Source organism: Microtus pennsylvanicus, chromosome 7, assembly GCF_037038515.1.
Source record: "Microtus pennsylvanicus isolate mMicPen1 chromosome 7, mMicPen1.hap1, whole genome shotgun sequence".
Taxonomy (NCBI): Eukaryota; Metazoa; Chordata; class Mammalia; order Rodentia; family Cricetidae; genus Microtus; species Microtus pennsylvanicus.
In genome coordinates this window covers 102,417,888-102,430,170 of record NC_134585.1, presented here as the reverse complement: position 1 = coordinate 102,430,170, position 12,283 = coordinate 102,417,888, and the positions used below count along the sequence as shown (strand labels likewise).

At 37.6% G+C, this 12,283-nt stretch overlaps 1 protein-coding gene across 3 annotated transcripts in view; it reads left to right on the top strand.

Annotated features, from left to right (window-relative positions):
• The window catches only part of Col11a1 (collagen type XI alpha 1 chain), a 165,462-nt gene that overhangs the window by 30,509 nt on the left and 122,670 nt on the right, over positions 1 to 12,283 (top strand). For all 3 annotated transcript variants that reach the window (XM_075981554.1, XM_075981552.1, XM_075981553.1), the window contains 2 exons: positions 1,841 to 2,054; positions 6,377 to 6,539. In XM_075981554.1, coding sequence (XP_075837669.1) covers positions 1,841 to 2,054; positions 6,377 to 6,539 — 377 coding nt within the window. The remainder of the gene's footprint in view (positions 1 to 1,840; positions 2,055 to 6,376; positions 6,540 to 12,283) is intronic.

The following is a 12,283-nucleotide window of genomic DNA, read 5'->3' as shown; positions in this document are numbered from 1 at the left end:
TCTACATATAAGAGAGAGAAAGGACAGTTTACAAGTGTTGGCTTTCTTTTCCCACCATGTAGTCCTGAGTATTGAACATAGGTCATGAGGCTTGGCAACAAGTTCCTTACCTACCAAGTCATCTCACCAGCCCAATACCCAACATTTTAACTGAGATACTGTATTAGTTACCATTTCTGTAGTTTGTGCATATATGTGCAGTGTGAAAATATGCATCCATTCTACCTGTAAGTTCCCCTTTGAATACATTTATAAGATTTCCCACTCGGGAAATGTCTTTCTTTCACTGCTATTTTTAGCAGACTCATAAAGTTCTATTTTGAGTGACATTTACTGAACCAGCTTTAGTCATTTGAATGTATTTGTAAAATACATTTTTTGCCATCATAAATCATGCTTTGATGAGATGCAAACATAATATCTTTACAAATAAGCATCTGCCATCATGAACAGAAATGGGACTCTGTCATCGTTAGAATTGAATCCTATATGAATTCATGATGCCTTTAAAAAATCGTTTTGCACTACAACCTGAAATTGAATTAAGAATGAATGGATTTAATTTGAAAGTTCTTGATATTGGCTCAGATATAATTCACAAAAAAACATCTGTTTTGAAAATGTATAACATTTTAACTGAAGAAACAAATTTCTCCTAAATTATGTTATAGAATATAATATATGATATATAATTATATATATGACATACACATAGATATATATTAATAGTGATTATATTTCATATATATTGTTACTTTGAAAAATCAAACCTACCACTCAGTATGTAATGTGTCCATAATAATAGTACAAGGAGTCCAAGTATAAGAGAGATATATTGTATTCAACGCAATCCTCAAACTGACACATTTAGCAATTTTTTGGGAAGCACCTGTATAGGTAAGGCAGTTAGGTAGGTACTTGAGATAAAATCATGGAAAAACAAAACAAAAATGAGAATATGCCTTAATACCCAATAGTTCTGATTTTCAGTGGCATGTTTTTCATTAATGAAACTGAATTTTGTGATCAGAAATTTCCTAAGTGTTTACATAGATGATGAAAATAATGCTTTATTACCTCATTTCAGTGCCTTTTTACAAAGAGCCTGTCTGGGAACAGTTTGAACAAAACTAAGAAATACAAGGCTTATGTCAAAAGTAGTGGTTAAATAAATGTCGGAGGATTGTTTCGGGGGACTGGAGAGATTCCTCTGCTGTTAATAGAGCCCTTACTGTTCTTGCAGAGGAGGGGACTTTTGTTCCCAACACTCTTGTCAGGGGATCCACGATGAATGACTCTCCAGTTCCAAATAATCTGATGTCTCTGGTCTCCATGAACACCTTCTGTTATAGTTCCACACACAGAGACATACATCAAAAACAGGGACTGGAGAGCGACTCGGTGTCTAGGAGTGCACACTCTTGTAGAGGATGAGGATTCTGTTCCAGTATCTACAACAGGGCAGTTCGCAGCCTGCTGAACTCATGTGCACTTTCCCTCTCCGCTCACATACACGTAGTTTAAACATAAATGTTAAATAAAAAATTTAAATGGGTGCTCTGCTATGTTTGAAATTGTACTGCTGGCACGATCTTGTTGTCTGACTATGGGCTCAGTTTGTAATAATCATTTTTCTTTAAATGAATGGCTTTGAGTTTTAACTTGAATGAATATACAGAGAAAACTTAATAGTCATATGGTCCCCTCTACAACTACACTATTAGTTTAACCGTTTCCTGTTTGAATTTAGTTATCAGGTCCATATAAAATGTTCAGGGAAAATAGTGAGCTGGAAACAATTTGGAAATCTGAGCTTTCTAATTTATTTTTGTCTTTCCAGGTGGAGTTTTTCCTGAAGATTTTTCAATACTATTTACAATAAAACCCAAAAAAGGGACTCAAGCTTTCCTTTTATCAATATATAATGAACACGGGATTCAGCAACTTGGTGTTGAGGTGGGAAGATCACCGGTTTTTCTATTTGAGGATCACACTGGAAAACCCAGCCCCGAAGACTATCCCCTCTTCTCAACAGTTAACATCGCCGATGGGAAGTAAGTCATACAGTGAGAGAGTGTTAGCCATGCTAAAAATTTTCATTAATCACTCAACAGTCTTTATGAAGTGTGTTTTTTAGTGGCTGTTGATGGAAAACACCCAAAATGACTGCCATAAAATCCCCAATTTGGTCTAGACTACAGTCTGCAGGTAAAGGCTGAAAAACAATATTGATAAACAAGAAAACCTGTATGACTGAGAGAAAAACAAGGTAGTGATGACAACAGGAAATTAAACAGTGGTTCAACTTTAAGAACTGAGGTGAGGGAAGACCTCTTTCATATTGGAATCTGAGACCACAGTCATTCTGATAGTTCAGTAGACAAAGGTACTTATAGCCAAGCCTGTTCATTTAAATTCAATCCCTGGGACCAACATAGTGGAAAGAAAGAACATATATCACGAGGCTTGTTCCTGGATAAGACTGACTCTCCCTATCTTAGCAACTCTTAATTGCCTATAGATATTCGTCTAGGACTTGGACCTTGTGAGTATTCTCCCATACACACTGGCATGGCAAAAGTGGTATTGCCACTGTCAAGGTCTTATTTAGGGGACTGTATTTTTAAGATGTCATGCGTATGATATGATTTCTTCTTATATATAGAAGACTCTCTCTTATCACACATTTTCTGGTTCTAACTCTTAACATCTTAACACTCTTCTATGGTATTCCTGAGTTTAGGTATAGGTGTTATGTTGTAGATTTGTCAACTGGGGATGATCATGCATGGCTAGTTGTGTAGAAGATATTCTTATTACATCATATAACTGAAATGTTTTTACTTTATTCTGTCTTTTTCACTGGGTAAAAATATCTTCCTATAATCTTGATCCAACTTGATAGTAATAGATTTAAGCTTGAAAAAGTATTAAAAATAATAGAAAAATCTCAGTAAATAATTTTGAGTGATTATCAAATAGAGAAGAAACTGTATGTATATTCCCTATGATATTAAAGTATGTTTCATAGTATGTTGAGTAAATATAGGTAGCAGTATTCATTCATTTTTCTCTTTTTATTTTTATTTATTTATTTGTTCTTTTCTCAAATAATACATCCCAACTGCAGCCTCTCCTCCATCCCCATTGTACCTCCCCTCTCCCCCAGAACCACTGTTCCTCTGTTTCCCTTCAGATGAGGCATCTGCACCCCCCCCCCCCCCCCCGTGGTATCACCTGAATTCAGCATCACAAGATACACTAAGACTAGGTATATACCCTCATATCAAGGCTGGACTAGGCAACCCAGTAGGAGAAAATAAGGAGCAGGCAAAAGAGTGAGAGGTTCCCCCTCACCCGTTATTAGGCTTTCAACAAAAACCCTAAGATAAAGAAGCACAGCATGTTTGCAGAAGACCAGGTGCAGACCCGTGTAGTCTCCATGGTTGCAGCTCAGTCTCTGTGAACCACTATGAGCCCTGCTTAGTTGATTTTGTGGGCCATGTTTTCCTGGTGTCCTTGATCCCTCTGGGTCGTAAAAATCTTTCCTCCCCCACTGAGGTGGAGTTCCTAGTCCCCCAAGTGTTTGACTGTGTGTCTCTGCATCTGTTCCGTCTGCTGTTGCAGGAGTATTCAGTGATGACTGGGCTGCTAGGCCCCATATTATGAGTATAGCAGCATATCAAGGAATCATTTCATTGACTTTTTGTTTTTTGTCAGTAGTATTTGGTTTTACTCTAGATCTCTGGACCATGACTCATTTTTAGTTCATGAATTTATTAGCAGATATTTACTGTACACAAGTTTCATGGTCTCCTCTTAAGACTATTAAAATGTGGCAGATTTATTCAGGTCAAATGGCATAATAACTATTGGGATGCAAAAATAATTGGTATTTAAATATACTTTAGTTGGTTAAGAACAATCATGGATTGTTCACAACTGACCACTCATTCCATATATATACTGTCTCTCTTTATATATATATACTGTCTATTCTTTCACTATCATTCATCTAGGTACTGGTATTGCAGCCATGAACATTGCAGAAAAAGTCCCCCCACTCTTGTTTATTTGAATATTGTATTCAAATACAAATATTTATGGAACAGAATTATTGAATAGAAATAAACACTTTGTGAATATTAGTTGGGTTTCTTTTCTTTTTATTTTAATTTTCGAGACAGGGTTTCTCTGTAGCTTTTTTTTTTTTTTTTGGTTCCTGTCCTGGAACTAGCTCTTGTAGACCAAGCTGGCCTCGAACTCACAGAGATCCGCCTGCCTCTGCCTCCCGAGTGCTAGGATTAAAGGCATGTGCCACCACCACCCGGCTTAGTTGGGTTTCTTTAGCATGAAGATTTAATTTGATTCTTTTTCATTTCATTTCATTTATTCATGTGTATGTGTGGTGTGTATGTCTGTGCATGTTTGGGGGGAGAGAGAGAGGTGAATCTTTGCATTTTGATGTATGAGAGGGCGCATGTGTGTGTGGCAGTGAGAATGCCACCCAGGACAATCTTGAGGATTTGGTTCCCAGGAACAATCTACCTATTTTCTTTTCTTTTCTTTTCTTGTCTTGTCTTGTCTTGTCTTTTCTTTTCTCTTTTCTGTTCTCTTCTCTTCTTTCTTTCTTTCTTTCTTTCTTTCTTTCTTTCTTTCTTTTTTTTTGAGACAGCATTTCACACTGGTATAAGCTAGAGGTTTAGGCTACACTGGCTAGTCATAAAATAAAGCACCAGATGGCACGTGTCTCTGCCATTGTAGCAGCGGGGCTGGAATTCAAGGCTGCCAGGTCCACTGTTCTCGTGGGTGCAAGGGATTGGATTTGCATATTTATTATGCAGTAGTATCTCCTTCATTAATGTTTTGATGGTTGCTAGTGTCACAAAGGCATGAAAGAGCAGACTAGTTAGCAGTATAAGCTAGAGAGTTGATGACTTCTGTTAAGCTGAAAATCACCAGCTTTTGTTTCATCATAAAAATTAATGGTGTTTTATTGATGGCATGGATATCATGAGAGAAAAGGAGCAATTAAGAATTCAAAATTGAGTTAGTCTAGTATTATTATATTGAATGTTATATCTAATTCTATGATTTTTGTCATGTCATTAGCACAGCTTAAAATAATTAAAAGGCAATTGAGCTTAGAGTTCAGATCAGATTTTAGTCGTTGAAATTATTTTTATTTTCTTCTAATGAAAAGTACATCCCTCAAGACTAGGAATGATTTAAGTTAGCGCACAGGCTTCTTCGCGTAAAGTTTGTGTAAATTTTGCTCTCTGTGAATGAAGTTACTCCAAGGCTCCTTATATAATTCTTTGCTCTACTCAAACCTTCACTGGTTGATTGTGCTAGTGGAAATACCAAAGACTGCGTATGTATGGAAATGTGCTTGCTATGCCAAGCAGCATGAAACAGACATTTAGGAACTCTCTGCAAAGTTTCTGGGTATTTTATTTTATGGATCTACTCCTAGACACTTCTGGAATATTAATCTAGCACTTTTCATTTGGAAGAAAATATAAGCCACAGTGGCTTAAGGAATCCAAGTGAATTTCACTTAGTAGTTTCTGTTAGCACCAGACACTGTTAATAAAACCCTTTCGAGGATGCAGGGAGAGCATGCCTACTTCCAAGGGCTGGCCACATTCCGCCTTCTAAGCCTGTCATCACCGCCCTGAATTAGCTGGGGGCAGTAGCTACGGAGTGAATCGAGCCTCCCACTCCACACATGCGCTGACTCTGCTTTCTTTCAGTGTTTCTTCTTCTTGCCAGCCCTGGAAAGAAGGAGAGATATTGTGTCTCAGTTTTGGATCCTGCCCATGGTGGTGATCTATAACTGTCTTGAAATTAAAGTGGAAAAAGAACACGAAAACACTTGAAATAAATGGAGATCGGGACAGAGTAGCACATTGTGTTTTACAATTAGAACATTCAGTGCTCCAGATGGAGCAGCCATTCAGTCAAGAGACAGACCCTTTCACAGCCAGTCTCAGGGGAGCGCCAGAGCAGACTTTTCTTGTGGAATTCCACTTTGGAAGAAAGCATTCAAGCACAGAGAAACCCAAATGCATCTCAATCTCCGTCAAGTGTGCTCATCAGAAAACACAAAGCGCGGCAGACGATGGCCATGTCCTTATCGGCACCGATGCCTAATCCATCCCCGTATTTTAGGAACCTGTGTCCTTTTGAGTACCTGGTGCTGTCCTCGGTAAGCAGTACACCGTCACTAGCTAAACCACTGAGGCATAAGTGTGCCTCTGTTTTTGAACCATTTCAGCTCACTGTTGACATTTAGAGCTCAGGTTCTAATGAGTCTGTTGATTTGGCAGCCAGAGCCTTTGAAACTTATAACACAATTACTTCCTTTTTACAGGTGGCATCGGGTGGCGATCAGTGTGGAGAAGAAAACTGTGACAATGATTGTTGATTGTAAGAAGAAAATCACAAAACCCCTCGATAGAAGTGAGAGATCAATAGTTGATACCAATGGAATCATGGTGTTCGGAACAAGAATATTAGAAACAGATGTTTTTCAGGTAAACATCAATCAAGTTTCATTAAGATGAGTTCTGTTAGGTCAACTGGCTTAATGATTCTGGTTGTCATGTTGTAAAACAGAGTTCAAGACTCTAAAGGGTGACCTACTTTCTTTCTCTGTGAGTGGAATGGTGATGTTTTGTGTTGTTGGGCCAGAGGACGATTAGACAAAGGTGACCGCAAGGCCAGGGAAGCTTTGTGAAGATTGGTTGATTTGAAAACAAGTGTCCAGTTCTTCTGACAAGGACAGCCCATTTCACCCTTAAATTTTATTCTTAGTCCTTCAGTGTAGAGAGAATTACTTCTCGACTTCCCGTTCAAGAAGACTAATTCTGAGAAATATCCCAGGCATATATTCTGCCTGATTATCTTCTTCTGAAGTGTTTTCTAAAAGAGATTATGCTGATAAAGATGAACTTTAAGTTTTAAAGTCTTTTTTTAAAAAAAGTAAGGCACAAGTCATGATGGAAGCTTTTCCAAATGTATTTTGCTAGTTATTACTATACATATTCTTTTGATCTGTCAGTCATTGTATCTGGTAACTTATGTTTTGTTTTCAGGCTTTTTATTGCATAAATAGAACAGAGACCTGACTCTATTGAAGGGTACACTGGGGATTTGGAATATAACTGAATAAATCTGTATACTATGATTTATGTTTTTTGTTTACACATGCCCATCTATTACTATGCACATATGTATGCAAATATAGATAGTACATCTTTTAAAAAGCATTGTAAACTCAGGGTCTCAGCTAGACCACTGCATACACAGATCTATGAATCATTGGGGGCACAGTATTAAATACAATGAACACTCATGACATTTTCAAATTCTCTATTTGGGATACTATTCACTAATGACTTTTTCAATTACTGTGTACTTAGCCATTTGTCTCTATATAAAATAAACCCCTTATATTATGATGATTTAAGTGATGAATGAATTGTGAAAATACATAATAGACATTACATATTTCTATATTTGCATCCTGATATGATGATTATTTTCTTACAAGTTCAAAGTACACTGGACTGAAAATGATTTAAAGTTTCTCTAAAATTCATGAACATGCAATGGAATATGTTCATTTGCAGTCGAGATGATGTGGTTTTGGCACACCTTTAGAGTAATTATGAAGATTTATTCTGGATTGAGAACATTCTGATCCTTAATCCCAGGGTCTGGCTTCCTATGCGGCTCTCAAAATTTCAGTTCCTCCTTTTCAATTGCTAAGTACAAAAGAACATTTCTCACAGTAACTGAAAAAAATAATAACTGAACAGGTGTAGGTGAACACTTGTATAGTAGAGTATGAACACAGGTATATGTGTATTTGCAATTTGTAAATAATTGTGGTTTTCAGTTTACTATTGAATTAATATACCACAATCTCTTTCATTATGATTTCATGTCTTTTTATTATGTGGAATTTCAAATATTTTTGTATATTTTTGCATTGGAGTAGATAGCCATGACCTATATCTTAATGAAAATTTCTAGTGGGTCTGTTTGTTTGTCCTGTAAAGAGAAATTCTTTTGATCCAGGCGGTGGTGGTGCACGCCTTTAATCCCAGCATTTGAGAGGCAGAGGCAGATGGATCTCTGTGAGTTCGAGACCAGCCTGGTCTACAAGAGCTAGTTCCAGGACAGGCTCCAAAACCACAGAGAAACCCTGTCTCGAAAAAACAAACAAAAAAAAAAAAACAAAAAAAAAAAAGAGGAATTCTTTTCAGGTCTACTGCTCATGTATCACACATCTTAGACAGTTTAAATCTTTTGCTCCCTCTAAAGACAACAGCACCTTAGCACAGGCCTTACTAAGAGGAGGCTGGTGTGGGTGGACATAGACTGTATGTAAGCCCAAAGTGTCCACCTGACGGGTGACCAGGTTTGTCCACCTTGACACTATGCTTCTAAGACTTGAGGAAAGACTAATGAGAAAAAAAATACATCATTAAATAAGCCATGGTTTCTTAAGTTTTCAAAGCACAATCATTTTAACCTTCAGTATCTTTAAACTTTGTCAATCAAAGGCTCTTACATTGGGGTGAGTGTCCCATGAGTGGTAGGTGAATTATGGTGGCAAATTTGCAAAACCACTCAGGAAACATTAGGAAAGATTTATATTTCTTGTTATTACTACTATTGTTATATCATTCACACACGTGTGTGTGTGGGCAGCCATAGAAAGTGGAAGGGAATATCTGGTTTGGAACTCATTCTGTATGTAGGTCATGCTGGTCTCAAATGCAGAGATCCACTTGCCTCTGCCTCCCAAGTTCTAGGATTAAAGGTGTCCATCACTACCACCTGCATAAATTTATTTATTTATTAAATATTTATTTATTATGTATACAATATTCTTCCTGTGTGTATGACTGAAGGCCAGAAGAGGGCACCAGACCTCATTACAGATGGTTTTGAGCCACCATGTGGTTGCTGGGAATTGAACTCAGGACCTTTGGAAGAGAAGGCAATGCTCTTAACCACTGAGCCATCTCTCCAGCCCCCCAATTTATTTTTACTTAATACCCAGTCCTCATTAGCAAGACGGGCAGAAAGAGTGTAACAGCCAGAGAAACAGGTAGTGGCTATGAGATTATATCTCCTGGGAATGTCAGAAGGGCCATCAAGTCTAGCCAACATAACTATCTAGACACAATCTTTTCCATAGTTTTTGACTATTTTGTTGTTTGTGTTACCTCATAGTTACTGTGGTGTGGTGGATCCCACCTTGAGTCTCATGCATGCTACTACACAAGTACCCTACTACTACACCACACTCCTAAGTCTTCTCTTTTTATTCAGTTCCTTTTAATTTTTTTCTCTCTTTGCTTTTTAGTCCTGGTTGTTTCCATTGTCAGTGCTTGAACTGAGATTCTCTCCTCTGCTGTGTCTGAGCAATTGATAATTTTATAAAGCTACACTCTATTTCTGTTAGCTTTATTGATCTATAACACATGTTTTTCTTGTGATTATTTTATACCTGCGTTTCATTAGCCTTATGTGCTTGCATAAGATTTGCTTTGTTCTATTAAAACGTTAAGCATTGGCACCAGAAATATAAAAAGCCCCGTGAATTCTGACCTTGCCATATCGATTCTAGTTATGATGTTATTTATTCTCCATAAATTGCGTGTCCTTACCTAACAATATGTCTTGAAATTTTGCTCTTGAAAGGCATACATGATAGGGTGAGTAAAATAATCTGTGGGTATGTGTCAAGAAGAAAAAACAATTTGTAGTCGCATTCCATGTGAGTCTTGTGGGGAGTCTGAGAACATGAAATGTCAGTTTTGTCAGGGCTTTTCAGTTCTGCTCCCCGAGGTTCGTAGGAAGACTCAGGTGGTCTGGAATTATGCACTTACCTCCTTCTTCATAGAAGGCCAAATTGTGATCGGCAGTTCTGAATATTTCAGTTTATTTAAAAACTATTCTTTTTTCTCTCTTTTCTAGACACCCAACAGAATTACCTGTCTGGTTGTTACTGTGAGATCTTACAGAATCCCTTAACTAAAACTCACAAACCTGTACCCTTTACCACCCATGACTGAGTTTCAGTGTGATGTATAACTCCTGGGGAGGGGACAGTTTCATAAAATTTTGCCTGTTCCACAAAGGAAAGGTGCATGAGGCATGTAAAGACAGTTTTAATTTCAATTTATTCTTCTTTACTATCTCCTAAACTGATTCTAATTTGTGATACATGTTGCAGTTTTGAAGATAGTTTAAAATTCGTGTTATTAAAATATAAATTCAGTGATTCTCTGTAAATGGAGACTGTTCATTTGTTCCTGGCTACCCAGTCATGAATAATCACACAGAAACTATATTAATTACAACAATGCTTTGGCATATCCCTAAGTACCTCGAAGCAGGAAATTTTAAAGACAGTTCTGCCTATATTAGCAGTTTGTCAGTTACTTTCTCTTGTGTCCTGCAGAATGTCTGGCAGACACCCTGAAGGACTGTCTCACCTTCCTTAGGCAACGTCAGCAGTCATCTCTCTGTGGGTCCTGCATGTCCAATTCACACAGCATACCATAAAGCAGTCAAGGCAAGAGCAGTTTCATGCCCAAGTGACTAACCAATGACATAAGGAGGCTCTGCTGTGCCCATCTTCCTCTTGAAGTAGCTTCGTGCTGCCAGTAGCAGATGTGTCTACTGTCATGAAAAGTCCTATGTTCTTAAAACATTTTAAATGCCATATTCTGTAGTCTTTGAAAGGCTTGAAGAATGCCTGTGCTTATCTCAGCAACAGAAAGTAAAATAGGACAGCACTCAAGAGGACTGATTGAACACGCGGGGCTAATGGAAAAGGAACTTATTACTTTAGGTTTCTGGCAATGCTACTCTGAGGAAATATGTGGTGTTTACAAACATGAATTCTTTGGAATATTAGCTAAAGGGAAAGGGCTTTAACTCTCTCTTTATGGTTTATAAACTACATTTACAACCTTTAACAAAATCTTTAAAAGATTAAAAGCTATTGGATTATCCTAGGAAAAATTGTGTTTCATCATCTTTACTATCCTGTGTTTTATGGTGAGCACAGCATTAGTGCGAAAGTAAAGTAGTCCAGCTCAAAGCAGTATACAAGGAAGGTAATTAATTTCTGTATTGTGGAGCTACTTTTAGAACATGGTTTTTTAAAGACATAGGCTACTTCACTTATTTCTATAAATGGCTGTATATTGTTCCTGCATGAGAGGAGAGGGTGCCGTAAAGCCTAGTCCTTTAGTTTCCTCTGATCAGGCTTCTGTGGAGTGGCTCTATGAGTCCTAGTCTTAAGTACTGGTAAGCCGCTCTTCAGTGAAAGATGGAATGAGAGAATAATGACTGATATCACCTTTTTCGTTATAATATCCCAGGGACTTTTGAGTGCAAAATTCTGCAGGTTGCATCTTATTCTCTGCCATCCTTTCCAACTATAGCAGCGATTCCTTCCCTCCTCTATCCTTCCAGTCCAGTGTGTCCCTTCCTTCACACAGTCTACTCACAGCATAGTTCCTGCCTATGCATCAGACAGTTTCTGTGTTTTGAGGGTGCTGCCTGAGTTCCATTCTTTCCCCTCTATGTTCATTCCTGGTGTCCTTTAGTCTGTAACATTTTCCCTTATTGAACTAGCTATGAAACAGTATATCCTTCTGAAATATTACCCTTCTTTCTTGTTCTATGTTTTTTGCAACTGTTTCTGGCATTCTATCATTTGCTTACATATTTTCATCTTCTAGAATACAAACTTTGAGAGGGCAGATGCTTTCTGTAGTATTAAAACAGTTTGTAGTCATGTTTGCCATACATATTATCTAACTGATATAGTTTAAAAGCAAAATACACTCTCCAGAGCTTATTAATTTAAGAAACACAGGCTTCAAAGAAGTAGTGGATAAGGTATGCTACCTTTTAACTAAACATTGTGTTAATTTTACTTTTTCACTGTGTGGAGTGGATCTACATTAGTACTTATGCTCAAATAAGAACTCTTTTACCATTGAGCATATAGATAAGATAGGTGTGTACTTTGGGGGAAGATTTTCTCCAGTGTCAGATGTTTTCTGCAATGTTGGTCAATGTTTATTGAATTGGAAGTACATTTAAATAATGTAGGACACAGCCCCTTTTCATAAAATTGGTTTCTTCAGCTGGTTTTGGTGCCCTGTCAGGGTTGTGTGGGCTGCAGTCAGGACAGTGACGATGTGGTTTCTCTCATTCTTTCCTTTGAATTATGGTTCTGACG